At 42.7% G+C, this 24,802-nt stretch overlaps 1 protein-coding gene across 1 annotated transcript in view; it reads left to right on the top strand.

The window, feature by feature from the left end:
- Positions 1-24,291, top strand: part of Sns (sticks and stones) — a 116,063-nt gene extending 91,772 nt beyond the window's left edge. Inside the window, exons 5-18 of the mRNA XM_078190681.1 lie at positions 8,008-8,187; positions 9,111-9,401; positions 10,209-10,508; positions 11,724-11,860; positions 12,242-12,395; positions 12,969-13,271; positions 14,021-14,296; positions 15,323-15,613; positions 15,872-16,050; positions 16,785-17,205; positions 20,220-20,372; positions 20,789-20,916; positions 22,016-22,199; positions 22,837-24,291. Coding sequence (XP_078046807.1) covers positions 8,008-8,187; positions 9,111-9,401; positions 10,209-10,508; positions 11,724-11,860; positions 12,242-12,395; positions 12,969-13,271; positions 14,021-14,296; positions 15,323-15,613; positions 15,872-16,050; positions 16,785-17,205; positions 20,220-20,372; positions 20,789-20,916; positions 22,016-22,199; positions 22,837-23,264 — 3,425 coding nt within the window. The 3' untranslated portion in view covers positions 23,265-24,291. The remainder of the gene's footprint in view (positions 1-8,007; positions 8,188-9,110; positions 9,402-10,208; positions 10,509-11,723; positions 11,861-12,241; positions 12,396-12,968; positions 13,272-14,020; positions 14,297-15,322; positions 15,614-15,871; positions 16,051-16,784; positions 17,206-20,219; positions 20,373-20,788; positions 20,917-22,015; positions 22,200-22,836) is intronic.
- Positions 24,292-24,802: the final 511 nt, after the last annotated feature.

Here is a 24,802-nt window from a genome sequence, read left to right as displayed (position 1 = left end):
CGACATTCTACAAAAGCAACTATCCCGCTCAAAGACGTAACAAGTAGGAAAGGAGCGGTGACATGGATCTTTTGGTCCGCAGGACATGCTCGTATTCTTTGATAAACCCGGCAAAGCAAGTGGCTACTTTGAGAAAAAACCGTCTGTGGCCGTCGAATGGATGTTTAAGCGCTGCGACCTCGATTCTATTCAGCCCCGCGTTCTAATGAACCGACTGGTATTTGTTGTACCACATAAAATTGCGGGAGGATAGCAGACCCGCCCTCCGTTACTTCACGTTCGAACAACCAAGCAGATAATAAAAATTAATAAAATACGAGACATAATTTAAAATCACTTGAATATCCTCGAATATATTACCATTTTAATATGCAGTTAATTTTCAAACTAAACAACTCATTGTTTATACAAATTTTTAGTCTCATTTTTTAATAAACCAGAGAGTGGAATATATAAAAAAATTAAAATCATTTAGAACAATACCTAAACGATTATTCCATTTTAAAGGTTGAATTTTACTGCGATCGTGTTTGACTGAAACTCGAATTAATAATAGTTTTAATATTATAATTTATAATATGAAATATTTTAATCAATAATATGCAATATTTTTATTTATAATATAACAATGTTTTCAACGCCGCAACTTTACCACAAGTTTTTCTAAATAACGCAGACTACGATAGGACTATATTCGAGATAGAAATAATCGTTCCGTTAATTTATTACGATTGGTTCAAGATACATAAACGGTATTTTTCGCTTCCGCAAATTGCAATTCAACAAAATATGTTTGCTCATCGCCGGGAAAGAGATCGTCCGGCTAATTAATTAGCAAGAGGAATTAAACGAAGAGAAATGACCGATACACGTTATTACACGCGTAACAGGGAAAATTGTTCCGTACCAACGAAATGGAAAATAATATTCGCTGGATGAAAATTGCCCGAACTCGAAAATATTTTTTGAAATGAGAGATTCGAACATGTATTCTACGGTAAACGAAACTCTTGAATTTTTCGATATTTTACGATGAAATAAGAGTATGGATCCAGTATAACAATTTAGGATAATTTCAATATAGCAGCACCTATACATAACCTATAAAGAACCTGCTAAGAAGAACAAAATTGATTAAAATGTTTAATTTGTCGTTTCGTTAATTTCGTCCATTTATTTGTGCAATTTTCGAATACGTCAATTGTTCTTTTACACTGAATTTGTTTTTTAAACAATAAAACTACGTATTTTAATTGTGCATGAAACGCAATATTCTCTTCAAGAATCAATTTGAAAATATCCAAAACGTGATGCATTCTCCTTTCATGTCTCGCAAAATTGCGATCAAAATTCATAGAATAATTGTTTGCACGACGCGTTTACAATTAAGAAACTCGTTTTCTCTTCAAAAATTAGGATTTTAAAGTAAATACCTCGAAATATACCGTGGCTTTGATTGTTTCGCAACGAGGTGCAGTATTACGTTGTTATCGAATCTTTTTAACAAGCTGCTGCACCGAATATTATCAATCTTGTTTTTTAAAAATTCCTACCTCGAGTGGCGATATCAAAAAATGTCAGCAAAATATTTTCTGAAATTAAATAGTATACTATAGTCTTTCAAGTCGACCGTCATTCAAATTGTTTCGAATAAATCTAAAATAATTATTCGAATGAATTCTTCTTAGTCGAGTAAATATTCTATCGAGTAAAATCTTATAAAATCAAAAATCTCGATAAATTTGTAACGAATTCTTAGATTCTTATCCACCTAATAATATCAAATAAAATTCGATTCGAATAAAATGTTGCCGAAGTGGTTCTCGCGGATGAAGAGTATCGGCAAAAGCGCTGACGAAAAAAAGATTGTTATACCCTTAATCGGTAATCGTGTATTCCGTTTACGCGAGCAGCTCGGCTTTTTGTCGAAAAGCTTTCGGGGTTCGGTCGCCGCTGCGCGCCGCCGCAGCCATAAAATAATCACTCCGCGCCTCCGCTTTAGTGTCCTCGCGAGTTCATACGAGGAGCGTTCCATCGGATTTGATCGTCTTGAGGACTTGACGAAGTTACGCTCGCCTTGACGCTGATGGAATTCACCGCAGAAAATTCAGCGCGCCATGAACTCGTTCGCTAATTTTCCGGAAGCCCGGATATGTCGGCACGCCCGACGGAATGGTAAAATTGTTTAAAACCTGGTTGAACTAGTTTCGGGTCTTGTCTCCCGCGCGACGCGGGAGGGTAAGTTCTTCGCCCCGGTCCTGGAAATGAAAGACGAATTCGAACGGGGGCACGTTCCCGCATACCGACCGTCCGCCAATCGGATTTCATACTTCGGGGCAAAATTTCAGTGGTTTACTGCTAGTTTACAACTAAGTCCACAGAGTTAGTTTACTTCTAACTGTGCATACGCAGCTTCCCGGTTGTCGCATCGTCGCCCCCCCCCCCCCTCCCCCTGTCGTTCCCACGTGTTCACACGAAATTCCGAAACTTATCGTTTTCTAAGTTAATTCGAGCAGCCGCGCCGGCTGGATCTATCCGCGGCTGCTTACCCCGATCCGCAATTTAATAGAACAATCCAAATGATCCGCCTCCGGCGCCGATTAAAGCGCGACCGCTGGACGAAACGTGCACGCAATGACCTCGCGGTTAAACGTTCGCAGTCGGAGATACTTTAATTCGAAATCCGAAACGTATTTCCCGATTCGCAAGTATCTCCATTTTGCGCGATTTATTGCAACTTGTTCGCGGGAACCCACCGGTGCGCGGTACGCTCACAGTTCGAGCAGTGTTTCAAGTATAAACAAATTCGTTACCGTCAAAGTTATTTCGTAACGCGGCGCAGCAATTTTTAGCGGCGCCTCAAAGGGTTAAAATCGTTTGAAAGATCAAACGAATTTGTTCCATGCGCCGGTTCTTGCATTAAACGAGAAGCATCGCCAGCAGTTGCGGAGGTTAAAAAATAAATTGCCGAAAATCGGAATCAATGGCTTCACAATCGGAGATGAAACCAATTAACCGGGAGAGGCAATACCGACCGGATAAATTGTTGCCGCGAAGTTTCAAACACCTCGGCTGATAGAGAAATAATCAAAATTGAGAGGCATCGAACGCGTGCGCGATTGCTGAAATCCGGCTGCGAATCGAAATCGTTGATTCCGCCGGTGATTGTTGAAGGCGAGAAATAAAAGACGCGTCGGTGTAATGCTTCTGTTCCATCAAAAGACTTTTCGTGGCGCATTAAGAGATTCCAGTTGTCCGGGAGTTCGAGCCTAGGCTTCGTAATCTTCAAAGAATGAGGGAAATGCATTCTAAACTCCTTCGCTTGATCGAATGATCCCTGGTTCGTACGAGGAAACGTTTCCCCGAGGAGCGTTCTCATTAAAGACTATTTTCGTCTTGCGGATTCTAGGTGCGGCACGCTTTTCATTTCACCGAAATGACGATAAAAACGGAATGTTATATTCATTTATCGAACAATCATGGGGGATATTTGATGACCCCTAATTTATCTGGACTATTTTTTAGAAGTCTGCAATCTCATTGGAAAAACGTTAAATAATATTCATCCTTTTAATAAACGAATTTCTTGTCAATTTCATTATCACAATTTGTTAAATAATTAATTTCGCTTGAACAATTCTTTTGTCAGTTCGTCGCTGATGCGTTAAAAATCGATAATGACTTTACATGAGAACTGTTGTAACACGGTTACTTACTAAATTGTATAACAGCAGTTAAAATTGAATAATTAAACTTTGCCATAACCTCAAAAAGTCAAATAATATCTTTATGACAATTTTTGCTGACAGTTTATTTTGAAAGAAATTCGATATTAACGTAAAATTTACTGTTTCTAAAAACAGCGTACAAACACCAGGAAGATATAATTTCTCGATGTAAATCTCCACGATGAAAGAATTATAAAAATATATCGTCATTTTCGTAGCAATATTATCGACCCGTTTTAAAAGAAAAACAATGCTTCCTCGCGTCAACGCGCTAACGAAGTTCAAAGTTCAAGTTGAAATTTCAACAACAACCGAGTTTCGAGATTAAATTGGAAGCTAACGAAAACCGAACGAATAATCTTTTTATGGTTTTCCTTTCATTGCACAATGGAGTATATACTAGGTGGTACGAAGCCATCAGTGCATCGTGCAATCCAAAGAAAACCTTAAAAAGAATGTTCGTTCGTTTTTCGTTAGTTTCCAATTCAATCGCGAAACGGAACGAACTTTCCGGAGAACTGAACACATTTTTGACCTTACACTTCGAAATTCTGACTTTCGTTCCGGGAATCGAGCACTGCGTCATCGACGCGAATTTTTGAATAATGCAAGGTGTCCGGAAATGGAAGATATCTGACGTCGTTTCAAGCAACTTTTTCCTTCGCAAAAATGTTCTCCGGTGCATCGTTGACGAATTAACAAAAACCATTGACGAATCAGCAGCGAGCTCTGCTAACGCGAAATAGTCTATCTAACGAAGCCCAGCGTCACTCATTCGCTCAGTCGCCTCGCGTCGACAGTACTCATCTCTCATTGGTCAATGTTTTTCGTTAATAACTCATTAACTACACCCCGGAGAAAATTATTGCAAAGGAAAAAGTTGCTTGAAATGATCTCAGGTATCCCCCATTTCCAAATTGCTAGACATTTTAGGACATCCCGTATATCCGGAAACGCGGCGCCATTACAGCTTCCGGTGGCGTAATTCCGCTGATATATAATAGCAGCGGCTCTGACCGCACAATAACCCCATGACACACGTCAGATCTATTAAACGCCGCCGTTGGCCGACGGAACACGCGTTCGTATCGCTATCGGTTACAATTTTTTTGTTCCCCGTGGAAATCATGTATCCGTCCGCGTACATTCACGTCGGGCCCGTGCTGTAATTAAAACTCCTCGCCGCATAATTAAATTTCGGATTACGAGCGGTGTTTCAGCGGTCGGATAGGTAGACAGATTGTTAATCCGATATCAGTTACAACGGTGCTGCCGAGAAATTTTCCGCGGGGAAAAATCGGCGAAGGAGAAAAAGAACGATATTTCACTGTGAATCTCGAGCGCGGGTCTCCGTTGTGTGCTGCTGGCCGAAGTCGTGCGATTCCACGGTCTCGTTAGATTGCTCTGGCGCAAACCGGTTGCAAGTATCATCGCGTTCGATTTCCAATGAAAATAAAACGCGCGTTCCGCTGTTGCGCCAGGTTGCCGTGCTCTTAAAATAATTTCAGAATTTAAGAACAATATTATCAAATTACTGACATCGAACGTCCCCGTAAAATCTGATCCGCAATTTTCCTAACCGGCGAGCGCCGCGTCAACTATCGAAAGAGAGTTACTCGCGCGTCGTTTATTATCGAAACGAAATTGGAGTCGTCCCGGGTACGGGGCCGATCGCGCGAATTCGATGACCTCTCGCCCGCCCATAAAACGGCTCGGGGCTGGTTTTTGCGGGCGACGCGACCGCGTTCGCGTTTCCGCTTAATGACGACGGTAACTGACATCGTTGCGGAAGTCGCGACTTCTGAAATAAAATAAAGAGGCGCATCGCTACTTTCGGTAAAAGCCTGTCCGGCCTTGTTCCGCGACGATTTAACGCTTTAACTACGCCGCCGGCGCCAACACTTTGTCCCGCGACCCGATCCAGACCGAACAACCTAAATAAATATCGTCGGAACGCCATCGCAACGCGCGCGCGCGCGCGCTCTGTCGAACCCCTTTCACCCCGCGACGGTGCTGTAAACTGGCGCTGGTTTTTCCGAGCTATTCGGAGCTTTTACAGAATAATAGTCGACCACGCGATTCGATGATCGCGATGCCGATTATTATCCTAATAGTTCCTTGATAAAGGAACAAAGATATTAGGATCAATCTGACCAGTAAAGAAACACTGAAATAAGAAAGTGTAGTGACAGAGATATCTGGTTTTTATTATTTATTTAGTATAACATTTGAATAATAAAATGTGAATAAAATGAACTGATACGAGCCTTTTATTTTTAAAGCGACCTAGGTCCATTTATTTTAAAATTCAGCTATTTTAGAACTTTATGTCTGCGTAATATGAATCGTATAAAAATTACATTCGTAAATATCGTAAATTAAATAGTGCGGCATAAATACGAAAGAGTTAATGAACAATTGCCTGAAGCGTTTCGTACAAGTGGAAATTATGTCGATTATATGAAAAGAAAATGGTGGACAATGCATTTTAAACACGTGACACGTTTTGAGTGTCCTTAGAACCAGAAGCCAGTAAGAAATACAGTAAAGACAATTCAAAAATACACTAAAAATATTAAAATAATAGAACATCGTGCTAAAATTATTCTATTGAGCGAAGGAGACAATTATATTTTAAAAAATGGAGAAAAGTGTTGATTACATCGTCTGACATATAAGAGTTATGATCGCAACAAATAAGATCCGCTAACATTCTTATTTACTCTAAAAAATTATTTATTTAAACGTTAATAAAATGACGTACGATAACGGAGAAGATGCGCAAAGATCGGCGATCTAATTACAACACCGTGCACCGGAATCGTCGATTGAACACGTTTCGCCGTAACAATGGAATCGCGCACGTTTGTATGGCGTAACGATAGTGCGCACGAGCCTCGCGCAGCGATTGACTAATTGTCTTCCCCGGTTATTAATAGCATTTAATTCCCATGACAGGAGTCCAGGGGACGTCCTTATCCAAAGGGTATCTCTGTCTCCATAATTTAATATCTGTTCTATCGCGAGGAAGGGGTTAAATGACTGTATTATATCAAGGGGTAGCGTAATCAATAGTCTGTTAATTAAGCCGAGTCTAGTCTTTATTATGCATGAAGGGAACTTCAATTTTGAGTAGAGGTGCCCAACTAAGCGAGGAGGGGATCATCTTACGGCGAATGCGTCGCAGTAATGGATTCCGTCTTCAAAATGGCAAATTCATTCCGCGCACTTGCGCCACGACACCGTTTTCTTCTACGGCAGAGCCTCCATTATCCATTGTCGAAGTAAAACCTCGTTTATCCATTATTGAAACAAAACCTCGATCATGCATTATTGAAGTAAAACCTTAATCGTCCATTATTGTAGTGCAACCTCGATTATTTATTATTCGAGAGATGAAGACTCGTTTAGCCATTATTGAGGCGAAACCTCGATTATTCTTTATGGGAGTACATAAATCCTTCGTTATCCGTTATTGAAGTGACACCTTGAATATCCATTGTTCAAAGCAAAAGTTCAATTACCTGTTATTGAAGCATTGTAACACCATAATTGGTTATTATTAAAGTAAAGCCTCGATGTTTCAATTTTAAAGTGAAGCCTCGATTATCCATTATTGAAGTGAAACGACGATTGTCCTTTACTGCAGTAAAATCTCAGTTATCTATTTTTAACTGAAACCTTTATTATCCACTGTCGAAGTAAATTCTCAATCATCCATTTTTTAAGTGAAGCCATTATTATCCCCTGTTGAAGTAAAACCTTTATCGCCCCTTGTCGAAGTAAAATCTTTATTATCCGTTGTTGAAGTAAAGTCTTTACTATCCGTTGTTGAAGTAAAGCCTTTATTATCCATTACTGAAAAAGTAAAGCCTCGATTATCCATCATCGAAGTGAAACCTCTATTATCCATTATTGGAAAAATAAAACCTCGATTATCCTACGGGGAAGCAAAACCTCGTTTATCCATTATTGAAGTAAAATCTCGGCTATCCATTACTGAAGATAAAAGTTGGAATAACAGAACGACTGTGCGTAGTCACAGTGTCAGACTTAATCTTTATTGATTTGTACAATAAATTGTTTTCCATACGGGTCGCTTTAGATCGAGCTGATTACACGTGAAACGTGTTCGAACAATTCTGATATCGAAAGACCGTATGAACGAGGCACTGCCGTGTTTGTTTAATCGTACGATTTCTTCTATATTGTATCTTTTATCTGGAACATTGCATTTATCGGAGCGTATAGTAAAACCGTCCGTTCTCTTTTATTTCAGACAAGGAAGTACTGAAGCCTGGCGAAAACAAGAAGAAATTGCTCAAATACGATACTCACGGTTCCATTACTATTGTTCCCACGGCGGACGACAACGACATGGATTACACCTGCGAGGCCAACCATCCCGCCATACCCATCGACATGCCCCTCAGGGCCACTATTAAACTCTCCGTTTTTTGTAAGCGAGTTATATCAAAACACTTTCTGCGCAAACGTGATATTCCGGAGTCAGTGGATCATTTTATTCTCCGAATTTGTTTAATAGGGAAGAATTCGATTAGTTAGGATCTAATAACCTAACTAGGTAAATCTAAGACCTGATTGATTCACTGTTTCGTTCCCTTTGTATGCACTTCGAACCATAACTTTATTAAAAACTGTTCATCGTTCTTATAAAACAGGATAATTTTCACAGGAATTTAATTTATTGCTATTATAATAGTTTCATAGAAACTCTAACGATTTTTGTGTTTAGTAAATTTATTAAAATTAGTCAAATGACTGGTTACTGTATATTTAGGTATACACGATTGTAATAGAAATCGTATAATATTCATGCCATTCAAATTCGCCAAACTAGTTAGCATTTAACGAGTGTATAAGTTATCGTAATTGTACTGTATACATTTGATTCTCTCGTATTTTTAGTAGACATTCGACTAACTAGTTCAACAATCGCTACAATTTTTTTATAAAAATTGCAATTATTTGCAATTATTCCCGAGTATGTGAGCTCGCAACGAAACCGTAAAACAGTGCGTCTCGCGGATCTCTGTACCATACATTATTCCACGTAAAACTACGATTTAACTTTACGATTTAGCTTGAAGATTTAACTAAAACTCGCGACATTTAAGCAGGTCTTTGCTTGGGGGTCGGTGTCCTCGAAACGAATTAAAATCCGAATAAATTTCGCGGCCCGAGATTACCGTTAATTACCAGTCACGCGTTAATCCTCGTGTCACGGGCACATATATTAATCTTAGCCGCGGTGTTTCTCATTCATTGGCTGCCGACGAACTTTTATTAAGAAACTTTTTCCATTACCAGAAGAATAATGGCCGGCGGATTTCAGTACTCGCACGATTGAATAATTTCCAGACCCACCTGGCATGCCGTACATCGACGGATTCACCGAGGGCGAGACGGTGAAGCGCGGCCAACAGCTGGAGCTAACTTGCCGATCGCGGGGCGGAAATCCGCCCGCGCAGATCGTCTGGTACAGAAATAACGAGCAGGTCACCACGGTGTACCGCACCGAGGGCAGCTTCTCCGAGAGCGTATTGTCGATCATCGCTAAGGCACAGGATAATAACGCCAGATACAGATGCGAGGTCGCGAACATCATGAGCGTCGAGCCCATGAAGGTCCACGTCGATCTCACCGTGCTATGTAAGCATTTCGACCAACCATTGTCTCGCAATTATTGCCATAGTTATTACCAATTGTTACCAGAGTTAGGATGGCGAAGACACAGAGTCTTGCGTCAATAACCGGGCGTATTCTTGTGAAATTATTTCCGGCTAGATCCTTCTTTTCCACATTTATCATCGATATCTGTTTCGGGTCTACAATTTTCTTATAAAAAAGTAATAAAATAGGACGATGAAGTTTGATATTCCTTCGTTCAATAACCAGGCACCCTTTTGTATGTTTATCAGAATAGTAGTGAAATTGAACGATAGTAATTAATAACCGGAGTACCAGGATACTCTGGTAGAAGAAGAGGTCAGTGTAGAATAAAGTATAAATTAAAATATTTTATTGCGGTAACAAATATAAAATGAATAAAGAAACGTTGATATGATTATCTGGAAGATTAATTTACGTAGTTATATAAAGCACTGTTTTATACAATTATATAAAACAGTATTATGTAAGTTCATCATAGGGGTACCCAGGTGATCCAGTTATAGAACACCGTCGACGCTTGAAAATGATTTGATGCGTTTAAAGCATCCTCTTAGTCGACGAGAAACGTTGATTGGAACAATTGGGCTAAGGAGGCCAGTGTAGTTTAAACGTCCATTGACTACTTCGTCTCTATAAACGACCGCATGGCTTCCGACTAATAACCGGAGCCAAGTTCCATGATCCCCTTTTACTAATCTGCGGCCTCCTTGAGTCGTCGACGCGACCAGGTGTCCCTCGCCGCCGGGTTGAGAACCGTGGTGTTAACCGTGGCCCGATTGTTTCCAGTTGCACCATCCGGGGTGTCGATCATGGGTCCGACAGAGGCGAAGGCCGACGAGCAAGTGGTGATCACCTGCACGACCGAGAACTCGAACCCTCCGGCGGACATAAAATGGACGGTGGACGGTCACAATTTCGAGAGCAACGCCTCGAGAACGGAGCCGGCCCCTCAGGGCGGCTGGATCACCACGTCGAACGTGACGTTCAACATCAACAGGACCAGCCGTAGCATCGTCGTGATCTGCGACGCGTCCAACGTCAAGCTGACGGAGAACGTCGTACGGACGCACACCATAAACGTGATTTGTGAGTACACCGCGAAGAGCAATTAGCTGAATGAACGGAATGTAAACCTAATCCCGGGGATAGAATCTGCACGGCGCGGCCGCCGCCGCGGATTAATATGAAACTAATCCCCGGGGAACCTCAGACTTTACACTGTTCCTGTATCTTGTCCGTTTATCCGGGAGACCCGTGAATTTAGTAGTTCCGTCCCGGCTCTCGCTCTCGGGCACCCCGGGAGTCTCGATGTAATTCGAACCTGCGTGAAAATTAATTCCGCCGCAGTCGGCCGACTGCTCAATAGGTAATTGGGCATTGTGCCGCTGCTTGAGTCTCGGGTGCCGCGGACTCCACGAAAACGGCACTGTTCTTCCGGCAACCGCCGTTCGAACCCGTTCGAACCCGATCGATTCGCGTTCATCCGAAATCATGCCATTTTCGGTCGATACCCCCTGCCACAATGGGTGATCAGTAGGCGGCCGATTTTACGCGTTTCTGGCGAAACTACCGGATTTAATGCCGAGCCGACGTTTGAAGATTTTAAGGAGATTCGAGCTGTCTACTCGATTTATAAAAATTATTGGAGGGCAAATACGGATTCGGGTCGTTGAAGGGCAGATACTGATTATTAAATAGCTATTCTAGTTATCGTATCTGTCGTAATGCAGACAATAGGAGAATTTAAAATTCTTGTAATTTACTTTACTTGTACGGATTATTATAGAGGAAGTACAATTTTATTTGACTTCTGTTCGACGTAATTGATTCAGAAAAATATTTTACATTAAAATACAAAGTGCGTTGATGAGACATACAGACAAAAGGAAATATTAGATACTTTACGCATTAATTAATGATATTTGTTGCTCAAGTTTCATGATTTAATTATATTCAAGTAGAAAATTCAAAATTATCACGTACTTTGTGTAAAGATAATGGTGAATTCTCGTTTTCATAGAAATCAGAATTGAACTATCGAACTCTTTAATCTTATACAGACACCTCGAACATAATTTCTACTATTAAGACTGTTTTATTCACATCTAAATTTAATCTGAAATCTATAAAGCTACTTCTTCCCTCTTATGCTCATTTTTATGACCTGGAATACATTAGCATTTGCTAGAGAAATCTGGCTAAATTTCACATAACTAGGTAAACAAACTGAAACTTACAGAGAGTTATAAAAATACCGCGAGTGGTTACGTTAATGTTTTTTTTTATGAACTCTATTCGCAGATCCACCTTCGAAACTCAGCGTCACCGGCTACGAAGAAGGCACGACGATAGATGCTGGTACTGTGCTGAGATTAATGTGCACGGCCACCTCCGGGAACCCGTTGGCTAACTTGAGCTGGTTCAAGAACGACAAACAGGTGAACGAACGAGATCATTAACGTCGCGTAAAAATGGCCGCGAGACGCCGTCCAATTCCGCGGAAGCTTTCGAACGAGTTCTACTTCTACCGGAAGATGTTTTCGGGAACGGTATCGCGAGAAATATGCAGAGATTTAGCTTACGATGCAATATTTCACCGGCGCGAGCAGGAGTTAGTGAACGAAAATTTAGTATGATCTTTTAAAGTGGTCCTGCAGCAATGGGGATGAAAATATTGGGAGATATTGGGAGATATTGGAAGATATTGGGCAATATTGGGGTTGTCGTTTATCGTTATTTCGGACGGAACTATTCGCGTATGGAAATAGGCGGAGGACACTGTGTCCCACTAATTAACGTCTTTTTATGTCGCATTCTAGATACACGGAAGCACGAGAGCCCGTGATCACGCAGTATCCAGCGAGCTGACGATGCTCGTAAATGCGTCGGACAATAACGCGCGTATACGATGCGAAGGATCAAATTCTGCGACAGAGATCCCGTTAATGAAAGTTCTCGCGCTGAAAGTTAACTGTAAGTTACATCCAAGCATCTAATGCCTACCAAGTTTTATCAATTAATTACAAAAGCTCGCTTCAATCAAGAATTAACGGATATTTAGACTGTGGATTCTACGCAGTTACGGAACCACTTTTACATCATTTTGGCTAAATTATAATGATTCAGAGAAGAAATACATTTTTTTGCAGTCCACAGTTTATCATTGGAAAGCTTTAATATGATTTTCAATGCGAAATAAAATTTGAAGATCGTATTTAAAATCATGCTCCATATAGAAATTAATAATTTCTGTTAAGAATACTTTGACAACGAATTATTATTTATTACTAAAGAGAATCATCATCGTTATATTTATAAATTCGAAAATCACGTTCATAAATTCTCGAAAGCTGTTATCTCCAAACAACATTCGATACTATTTTTCTCGAATTTCCCGCAAGAATGTTCACCCTAACGAATCTATAATGCCAAAAAAAAAAAAACTGAGAAAAATCACCGAAGTAAAATCTAGGAGAAATCTAAATCTAAATCTAAGAAAATCTATGAAAAAGCGAGGGTAGATTTGCGAACTTTTTTTGCGTTCAGTCCCACCAGATAAAGTGAAGATCACTCGCGAGCCCCAGGATTTGCACGCGGGTGAAGAGGGTCGTATCATTTGCGAATCAAGCAGTAGTAATCCACCGGCGGAGATGTCATGGTGGAAGGGCGGCATTCCCGTGCAGGGTACCAAAAATGGCACTAAACCCGGCTTACACGGTGGATTTCTGTCGTTCGTCGAGCTCGCGTTGGACGTCACGGAAGAAATGAACGGGGAAGTGTACACGTGTCAGGCGAGGAACAATCAAATGGAGAGATCCATTCACGACGCTACGACCCTCGATGTCTTGTGTAAGTACAGTAATTCATTACAGGATCAATGAAATCCAGGGAATGGATCTCGTCCCGCTTCGGAAAAAGAACGGGGCCTCGTAAAGTATATTGTACAATTAGAACGGTTTTATGGGCCGTGCGAGAATTTCACGCGCCCTCCGTGTCCGATGCAACTGCTGTTCATCAAAAGTCGACTGCGCCCGGAAACGCTTCTCTCCCTGTCCCGTGCAAATACCTTTCCCGGCAACATCCTGCGCGCGATTCAACCCTTCTATGCCTCTGCAGAACAGACGCGCCAAGAATCCTCGATTTTATTTACATTTGAAAGCGTAACTGTTGCGCGAGTCGCGAGTCTCGATTTCATATGCGAAAGATGCACGGGTTCGGTGCATAGACAGCGGATTTCACGCATTTATGATCAAAATTGACAAAGAGATTCAAGTATATTTTTGCATCAATTGTACGATGCAAAATTTTCATGCAAGTTTGATGGAATTGTCGCGGACAATTTTTAAATGGAAATAATATAGCGTTAATTGCATCATAATTTTATGCTTGCAACAAACACGATCTAAAATTTCGGAAACATAAAATCGATGAATTTTCGTGAGAAATGTTAGATAGGAAGACAGTTGTTTATATGTATACGATTCGCGTGCCTCTCCCGTCTAAAAAGGGAAAGAGCAAATACTCTCCTTTTTCGAGGGAGCATGAAAGGCAGCGATAAATCATTTGATGTGCGCAATAAAATGTTTCTCCGTCCGCAGACAAGCCAATATTTACGCCGATCGAGGAGCACGAATTAATCGGGATGGAGGGCGAACCTTACGTGATCTCTGTCTCGGCGATGGGAAATCCGAACGACATAAAGTACACGTGGACCAGGGACGGTCTGCCGTTGGTTAGCGGCAACAGGAGGATATCGGTTCGCGGATCCATGTTGAACATCACGAAACTGGATCGCCACGACGCCGGCACTTACATATGCGAGGCAACGAACGAGGAAGGAACGACGTTCTTCCTTTTGAACCTGACGGTGCGATGTAAGTACCGGCAATGCTCGCCTCTCTTTATATTCCCATCGATTTTTAAGAGGCCGATACCGTCATCGGTGCTGCCCAGCCGAGCAGCTCGAACTTCCTACGAAGAAAATAAATAAATCCTCTTACTTCGCGGGGTAATCCTATTTTCTTTGTAAAGCTATTATGCTCTGATTAAACAGCACCTTCTAGTTTCCATTAAAATATCCGTGGACCTCGTTTTTTTCAGGTGTCGTTTACAAACTTCTTAATCCACTGAGAAAAGCACTATGTATATGTATATATATATATCACGAAGTAGTTTGTATTCAGGGGAGAGCCGTTTTGCAATGTTGTCTCGGCGAAAAAATTCTTGTTAGCGAGTTTTGAACATTTTGCTACCTTCTTTAATTACATTCGAGTTCCTCGTCGGGAACAGTGCCTTTATTATTTAACCGCGCAACGAAGCACGAAGCGCTGGCTCGTAACTATTTTCAATAGACACCGTAGACGGCTCTCATTTCATTAAATATACTTGTATACATTTAAATATATATTCCATTAAATATACATTTCATTAAATATACTGTACACATTTAAATATGCATTTCATTAAAATGAAAATTGAATTAATTAGCAAATGAACGTATAAAATTGTGCTACAGAGAAATGTAAAACGAATTTGGTTAATAACCAATCTTACTAGATATCAGATTTAACACATTTAGAATAGCATCGATTTTTTAAGACTCACTGCAGGGAAATGTGAAATGAAATTAATTAATAACTGCTATTAGTTCTGCTATTAAAATTTTATACTATAATATTATTGTTATTAATTTTTTAAATTACCAGAGGAAAAAGTAAAATTAATTTACTTGGTAATTGTCGTTAATAGATGTCAGACTTAACGCATCGATAGCATCGTCGATCTTCCAAAATTAATTTGAGAAAAACATTTGAGTCTGACAAAACAGCTTTAAATAATTTTGAATTCTGACGTCCTGAAATTGCGTCCTGTTAATATATAATGTGAAATTTGTCTTCCAGACGCAGCGAAAATTAAGCGTACCTCGGCGTCGGGAATAGTGTATCCGCCAGGAATCGAAGCGAAATTGTTCTGCGAGGTGGACGGCAGCCCCATAGGAGACGAGTACGTCACATGGCAGAAAGTCGGTTCGAACTCGGAGCTCTCCGGCCGCTATTCCACCTCTTTTATCAATAAAACTTCTTATCTACACATCGAAAATCCTGATCAGGAGGACGTCGGCGAGTACCAGTGCAAAGTCAATAACGGGATCGGGAACGTTACCTCGGAGCCGGTTCTCTTTATTACCAATTGTACGTATATTATTTTAATCGACGGAATGTGCCCCTCGTGAACAGCTTTCACGAGTCAATCGATCCGCACGCGAAGCGTTTCCTTTCACCGCGATACGATTTTCTGCGCAATAATTTCCACGCTATGCGGGGAAATCATTTCGAGCAGTGTTCGACTCGGCGAATGGAAAACTTCGCGAGAATCGCGCGAAATTCGGGGGAGATATCGTAGACGGGGCGACGAAAGGAGAACGCTGATAAATATTAATCTTGTTGCAGTCAAACCGCAAATGATGAACACACCCTTGACGAGGCGGGCGGCCGCTAACAAAGGGATAAACGTGCAACTGTTTTGCAAGGCACGGGGCTCACCGTTGCCGCGGTTCTCCTGGTCGTTCAATGGGAAAACCTTGTTACCGAATGTAACCGAGCATAAATACAGCGTTACGCAGACAGACGTAAGTCGATATCAAACGTTATTGATTAACGTTATTAATTAAACCGATGGGGGAACGACTTCCTTTTGCGTCGCGAGATGCCGATCGCATCCGAACAAATTCCACTTTCATGTGACTATTCAAAGGATTTAGAAACGTCCATGTGTTGTTTTCAACTTCCTGGAATTTTATCGAAAGAAAATGTAAAAAAACGTTGTTAGCTGAGAATTACTGTATTACTTAATAGACGTCGGATTTTATGCGTTCAGAAAGTTATTGATATGAATTAGTCGATAATTACTGTCAAGAGATATCAGATTTTATGCAATATTACTAAATTTGTTATAGAAAAACTTTTAATAAATTTAATTGGTAATATCGTTCTTTTAAGACTCGCTGCAGGAATATGTGAAATAAAATTAGTTAATAATTGCATTCGGAAGGCCGACGACTTTTAAGACTAGTTGCAAAGGAATGTAAAACGAAATTAGTTGATAATTACTATAAATAAGAAAAAGGAAAGTATGTTGTAACCGATGGACAGTTGCACAAACGTCCGCAGTCTGGTAACAACGTAACATTTGAAATTGTTGCACGATCTCTGAGAACAGATCGCTCTTGATCCTCAGAATTACGAGTCAGCAGCCAGTACCAGCTGTTTGGGTTCAGTTATTCCCGGAAGGGTTTCGTCTAAGCCGAAAAAACCCCTGTTGCTGGGTGATCGTGGATTCTTAACGTCGTTTCTCTGTCGGCAGTTAAGCAAATTGGAGTCGGAGTCGACGCTGACCATTTTCCGGGTGACGTCGCACGACTACGGGAAATACGAGTGCAGGGCGATGAACATGATGGGACAGTCGACGGACATCATCCACCTGGACTTCACCTCGCCGCCGGATAAACCGAGCGATCTCGAGGCTTACAACATCACTCACGACTCCGTCACCCTGACGTGGAAAAGAGGATTCGACGGCGGTCTACCGACCTCCTACCAAATACGGTGGCGCGAGGCCCTCGACTACGAGGATCGATACCACTACGTAGACGTTTCCCCCGGGGAATATAAAACCACGATAACCGGTCTGTCTCTGGGGACTTACTATGTGTTCAGCGTGAAAGCCATTAACGAGAAAGGAGACAGCGGTTTCCTGCCCGACCTAGTCAAAGTCCAGACGCTACGTAAGTCTCGCAAAATTGAATTCCCCGCTGTAACAGCTGTGTGTATGCCCGTAACGATTGCTTTTAGAGCGAACAGTAGCTGAGCCATTTAGAATTACCATTTTTTACGCGTTAACCATCGCCCGCGGGGGGTTGAAGACCGTCCCGATGTCGGACAAACGCGAGAACTGGAACGATGTTACAGTTACAAGCGGAGAACTTTGCTCTAGGGCTCCCGTTTAATGGGAGAACCGAGCGTTAGTGCCCCGCGCAATAACGTCGTTCCTGTTTTCGAACAGCTTTTATACAGTAACGGACGAATGATTAACCCTCGGACGGCGGGCGCGCCGGGTCCGTTTTCACTCGGACTTGCAAGCGCCCCGTCGAAATTCTAATTTTTTGGCAGCTGTAATTACTAACCATTAACACATTAAAGGCGGGGGATCTTGACGAAAGTATGCTAGGTAACGCTTCAAACCACAAAACATACTAAATACAAATGTAAAGTGGCGCATAGATTGCGCATTGTGGTTGCAAACCGTACTAATACGACTCCCGCCTTTATGCTACAGTCGAGATAAATCGTATTACTACGACGCCCGCCTTTAAACTACAGTCGAGAGAAATCGTACTAATACGACTCCCGCCTTTAATGTGTTAATATTGAACCTAGTCAAAAGAATAACTATAGTCTGAACGAAGAATTTTCAGTAATATACAAATGAAAATTGCTGCCATAAATACTAAAAATATGTCCGCCGTCCAAAGGTTGAGAAAATAAAAGAAGTCATTAATTATCTTAAAATAACCCCTACTGTAGTTGCTTGAGATCAATCCCCGTGTCCGAGCGAATGCGTACGAACTCGTTCACCTAACAACCGTAGTCGGTAATTCATTAGTACCCCCCGAGTCACGCATACTTTATCGATGATGTGACCATACTTCCCGATAGTAGCACCGACTAACCCGTAAACTGCCAATTCGTTGCACCGATTCGTCGAAACGTTGTACATGGATCTATCGAGGGATCGCGTGTCGCGACCGGATATTTTTCGGCGGCATCGTGCGGTTCCGTAGCATTCTAGTGAACCGGTCGCTGCAGCCGACGATTGTTTCGATCGGCGCATTGTTACGCCGGTTTTAATTGGTTACTCGCGGATTTAATTTGAGCAATTTACAAAGGTACATTTTTTTGTTGCAAACCGATACATACATACATATGTGCACGGCAGTTTGCGGGTTAAAGGGTGGATAGAAATGCGCGGGTATTTTGTGATAGTTCTAGTCGGCAATTAATCCTGCGTGCTTTTGTGGTGAAATATTTATTGAGTAATTGGATCGCGGAGCGAGACGCGCGGGACTGTTGGAAAACAATGTCTCGGTAACTGGTGACGGTTCCGTAAAAATTCTGATTGGTCGCTTACTGGTGAGAGAGAGAGAGAAATCCTGTCGGAAAACGTCTGCTTTGTTTTCGCGACGCGGAGAGTTTTCTGGAACGCTCGCCCGCGCGCGCGACGGAAAAAATTGTCGGGACAAAAGCGGCGAATATATCTTTTTATGGGGATCGATGAATGCGATCGCATTGCTTCGAGTGCATTGTAAGTCGCAAATTATTCGTATTGTCGGTTTCGGGAACATTCCTTGCGATATTGCCGTCCGCTCGTTCCCGTCACGTTCGATCGCAACTGATCGCTCGGCTCGCTCCGTGAAATATTTTGAAATAATTAGCACGTGTCCGAGTATCATAGAAGATCAATCGTAGCTAACCGACATAACATCAATCATTTAACATTTCCATGGCATCGTATCGCGGGTAAGCTTTAAACCATCGCATCTTGATACTATTTTCCGGTGAAATCGAACGTTGCCAAAATGATAGCTGATTAAACTGTCGATCAACGCTCTTTTCTGGACGCGAACGGCCTCTGAGTCTGACGGATCGCAATGGCGACGACCTTATCGGCGATGTTTAAATTCGAGTTCACTGATCCTATCTATATTATGTAAACAAAATTATTTGGATAAGCGCGATCTTTGATATAGGAGAAATCGTTCGAGAAATTTTTCTTCGCAGTAATTTTCACCTTTGCTATTTTCTACGGGGTGTAGCAAAAGTCACTCGCGATCGGGAATTGAAGAGTTCCTGAGGTCGTTTGAAGCAATTTTTCCTTTTGCGCAAATGTGATCGGCAGCTTTTTTTACGATTTATTAATCAAAAACAGTGACCAATAAGTAGATTGAGCCAACGAGTCAACTCCACCCAATTCCGTTCGTTGGCGAGACTACCTCGCGTTAGCGGAGCTCCGTGTTGATTGGTCAATGTGTTTTGTTAATAACTCGTTAACGATGCTTCGAAAAATATTTTCACAAAGGCAAAAGTTGCTTGGAATGATTTTAGGCATCCCCATTTTCAAATTATAAGACATTTTTGACGCCCTCTGTAGTATGCAGATTTCTCCTGCTAAAACATTTACAAAAATTCCGCAAAAATTCAACAAGATATCTCAAGGTACACAGTTTGTGTCTGCAGAGTCTGATTACTGAAAAGAAATTAAGAATTATTGTATTAAAAAGAATAAGAACCGTTCAAAGAAATCGTCGGATGCGTTTCGCTACGAATTAAAACATGCATGCTCGGGTCGTTGTTGCGATATCCGTCGCATCTTTTGCAAAGAAAGTAGATAGCAGAGAATTGACAGGTGTCGAAAAAGTACGAATTAGCTGCGTCGAATCGATCCGTTAAGATGCACCGTGAATCGTTCGATCGCGGTGCCGCTGCTATGGCGGCGGCCGACCCGCGGTCAAACGTACCGTTTAATCGCGCGCGTACAGTTGTAATCACTGAGTCAAACGAAAGATTACCATTGCTGATGGACTCAGACGCGCTAATGAAATGTGTCGCGCGGAAGCGTTTAATAATCGATCGGCGTGTGCTGGTAAACGTAACTAACAATACCGCGTGCGCGCTCGCGCTTCGGACCGTTCGTGTTGCATGAATAACAATCCGGTGATGGGTGCGTTGGCTTGGCTTACAGGGGAGGCACCACCTACCGACGTGACATCCAGCGAGATTAATTCTTCCTACATCATCGTCATTATCATCACTGTTTCCGCCTCTGTTTGCCTACTCATTGCTGCGCCCATAGTCTTTGCTACATTAAAATCGAAAAAGAAGGCTCAACGTTCCGGTAAATATAATCGTTATCACGTAACTTTTCTTTCTGATTTATCCACCAGGACCGAATAACGCGGAGAACCTGCCGGACGTTCTCTTGGAAAAGGGGGATTTTGCAATGAATTATATCTATACGTTCGCAGCAACCTCCCTCATCTTTTTTGTCATTAATGTACTGATCATCGTGTTGTGGTACATTATGAGAAAGCGAAATAAAGATCGTAAGTGAACACACGTACACGCACACGCACACACGCACAGAGAAAACACAAAAGACAATTCTATCGAGACGTAACGATATTTATGCGTCGTTGGTGTAAAATCAGTACATTCCACGAACCTATCAATTATCCGAATACATTTCGAGCAGGCGATCGCCGGGGTAGAGCATCGTTTTCTCACGTCTTCCTTTCTGTCCTTTCTCCGCAGGGATCAACAAGTCGCAGACAGCTGATATGTACGCACCGTCTACCGTCAACGGGGACACCATGACCGGTGAATTAAGTTCGGTTTCGGACGAGAAGAGCGACGTTAACTTCGACACTAACGATTACGTGGTCAGTGCGATCAGTCAGTATGTTCTTAGTAACAAGTAATGCCGGAGGGTAGGTTTGAGTTCTATTAACACATTTCTGTTTCGTTCTACTTTCATTTGTATCCCCCTTGCACCCCCTCTCGAATTAGTTGTCATTAGAAACCGTTTTGATTCTCAGCATCTCAGCAACCGCTTTCCACCGCCTGTCTTTCCATTAACACCGTCGGAGTTGTGCGGAGTTATCGTCGAATTTACCCGAGTACAATCGCATTGTAATTCGGATCTCCGTTCGATTGAATTGCGATATGATTCGCAAATTCTACAGGAATACCGTTACAAAATGCTGAGCGATTCAGTTCCATTGATCAGGGAATTACGATGCAATAGACATCGAGATTACGAATTAAAAAACAGTAATATGATATTATCGTTTTGTCCTCGGCGCGCAGTTGTTCCCATAAATAACAAGTGAAATTAATATTTCATTTAAAAGTAAAATTTTTATTTCACTTCTCGATTACCATGACCTGTAATTGGATATAGTATATTTCACTTAATTTGATATAGTATATTTCATTTAATTATATTTTGATTGCATTGTATGCGAGTTACACTATCGATTGAAGTAATTAGTAATCGAATGAACCGACAGGTAGGTATTACGTAATTGAATTACAATGTAGTTGAATCGCGTTATAATTGGTATAAAATATAACTAAATTACGTGATTGTGTTGGCACAACTCCGAGCATCGTCCACATTAGCGATTAACCGGTAGAGAATACACCTCCTGTCCTCGACCACGAACTCTCTGCTAGTTTCATTTTTATTTTCGTTGTTCTCGTACTCGTACGAACTCTGTCTACGTTTCACCCGGTATCTTTCACGGTTAGGCAGGTCTTTTGGGGTGGTGTTCTAGAACAATTTTCTCATGCACGTAGGAACGTCGTCGCAGTATATCGTGTATCGGTACGACGGTGTCCGCCGCGAATAGCCGAATATGTACCGACGCGGTAGCAGATCGGTTTTTGTTTTTCGTTAGAGAAGTTTGCAGGTTTCGTTCGCCAATGCGACGCCGGTTTAACCGAGATCACTTTTTCTCTGTGCGCGCGACGCGACAGGACGAGGGACGAAAGACGGCCGCCAGCACGTATCTAATTGACCAGACCATGCAAGATTTCGGAAAAGCGAACTTAGAGATGCAAGTACACCATCAAGGAACCCTCGGTCGTCGGGGCAACCACATTCAACCGCCCATGATGGACTCGCCGCCGCAGCGAACGACAGCCAGTGGGACGCTTTCTGGTGCGTTTCGAATCGATAGTTCCCGCCGATCGGCAATTACTGCCGTTGGACATCAATTTTACTGTATTACCGGCGTAAATTTGTTAGCCTGCGCAAGAAGTAAAAGGCCCTATTTAGTGCAAATGATAGGAAATGGCCGTGACGGCCAGGACCGTGTTCGAAAAGATATCACGCTCGATTCGTTATGTTGTTCGAGTTAATATATAAATTATTCATTGGATTATTTCAGTAAATAAGTCATTACAGCTCGAGCCAGTTCTTTAAGTTGATCCATAAATTACAATAACTCAGTTGATTTAAGTTAATACATAAATTATAGTAACACAATTGAGTCATTCAAATTGCTACATAAATTGTAGTAACTTTATTGAATTATTTAAGTTAGTATATAAATTATGGTAACTCAGTTCAGTTATTTAAGTTAATATATAAATTACAATAACTTCATTGAGTAATCCAAGTCAATCATCAGGTAGATTATTCTTTATCGACCTCTGCAATAAGACAGCACATTCCAACTTGAAAGAAAGATATCATATACCAATTTAACAAATTGTCCCCAGGAAATTGAAGTATAGCAAATAGTTAAGAAAATGAGAGAACAACTCCTAACAGATTCCATGCATCTCGATTCCAGTATCAAAGTCGAGTTACATCGGCAACCCGAGCCCAGCCCCGCCGAACGACGTGAACTTCTACAGCGTGGAGATCGACAACGGCCGTTACATGGGATACGAGACGAACCATAGCCCGATCCCGGTGGTGGGCGAGCCAGGCTCGGGGACCTACTACCCCTCGATGAGCCCAACGGGACACCTGGTGACGGGTCACATGAGCAGCAACACGGGGACATTGACGCGAAGTAGGACCCTGCCACGCCCGGTGCCTCCTCCAGACGTGACCGTGATGACGGCGGGCTCGAAATCGCCGATTCCTCCGTCGGTGCCGCCGCCGCCGACCACGTTCGCCCGTTCAGTGCCCGGCAACGCGCACATCCACGGCCACTCTCTGTCCACCTTCACCCCAACGCCCGCTTATTCGGACATCGACGGGCATCTTGTCTGAGGATCACCGATCTTCGGCCCGAGTTCGGTGCGCGGCAAGTACCGTGCCGTTCCGCGGGACGAGACGATTACTGTAACAGAAAGAACCACTCGGCTTTAATGCGACCCCGTCGTGGACCCTCTCGCGAACCCAGCCGTGGATCGGGCCGCGAACCATGGCCGCGGTTCCAACTGCAGGTCCACCCGGTCGGTCGAGCTCGCGCGACGAGGAAGCTGAGTTTTCGTGTGGGTGCACCGACGACCGTACTATCCTCTTTGAACATGAAAGAAAGTAAGAAGAAGCATGTACATAGTAACCAGAGAAAGAGAGTATATAGGCCGTGCGCCGGTTGTCGCGCACGGTTTATTAAAAACGTAATTTTAATAAGCACGCGGTACTCATCCAGTCGCGGCAAGGACACTGCGTTCTTCGGCGCTCGTTCTCGTTCGTTTCTTCGCGGGCAAGGTGTTCACGGCCTCGACGCGCAGCTTCACCTTCGTAGTTTACGTTCCCGCATATCGCAGCGGAACGGGGACCGCGGGCGAGCCACGCCCGGAACAGACGGACCATCGGACCGACGACGGGCGTGTCTCGGCGAGAGGCCCCGAACCGCTCGCCGCAGCAATCGCTTTCCGTTGCGCTCTCGCCTAGAGACGGTTCCGTTTTTACTTTGTGCATCCGACTTCGCGGTGAGAACTGATTGTGAGAGGAAACGTTCGACTGTGTGTGCGTGTTCTACGTCAACGGATCGGACTGGATCGGCGAAGTCGCGGGACACGCCTCGCCCCTCGCCCCTCCATCACAGTGTATTCGGGAGAAGTCGCTACGCCGAAGAGCGGGAGTCACGCCACAGTGGCGTAGCGCATCTACCGCGCGAACGTTGCTCCGTCTGACCATAGATCGGGAATCGTAGCGTTCACCCGGTAGACTCGCCGCACCGGCATGCGGCACTCCCTGCGCATACTTCGCCATCCCACTGCTTGTACGGTCACTTCTCCCGAATACATTGCCCTCCACACCCCCTTTGAGAGAAAGAGAGAGAGAGAGAGAAAGAGTGCGAAAGAAAGAGAGTGCGAGATAGAGAGAGAAAGAGAGAAAGAAAGAGCACAAAGGTATAGTATGGATTTTACGATCACGTTATGCCTTACTATCCTCGTCTTGGAATAAGTTAATCGTAGTTCGTACCATCGACTGACGCACTCATGCGATCCAACGGTGAAACTACTGGTAGGGAGGAGAGAACGAACATCAATGATCCATAGCAACGTACTTCTACTAGATTTCGTGTAATTCGTTGTCCTTTCCGTTTTTTATACTACTCGTTAGTGCTCACGGTCTACCAGCGAGACGTCCGAGCCGACGTCTCGGGATCTAACGGAGTGCTGCGCGCCGCTGACCCGACGACTGACATCGCGAAAACACAGATCATCTTCATTTTAGATACAGTGTTCCTCTTAGCGCCCCGGTTTTATTCAGCTTCCGGACAGAAGCGAACGCGCGGAATGATACAGAGTCGAACGAAGCGAGATGAATAGAGCAATTAACTCTCTCTCTCCCTC

The sequence above is a fragment of the Augochlora pura genome, chromosome 9, assembly GCF_028453695.1.
Source record: "Augochlora pura isolate Apur16 chromosome 9, APUR_v2.2.1, whole genome shotgun sequence".
Classification (NCBI taxonomy): domain Eukaryota; kingdom Metazoa; phylum Arthropoda; class Insecta; order Hymenoptera; family Halictidae; genus Augochlora; species Augochlora pura.
Note: the sequence above shows the minus strand (reverse complement) of the source record. Positions and strands in the feature narration are given on the sequence as shown.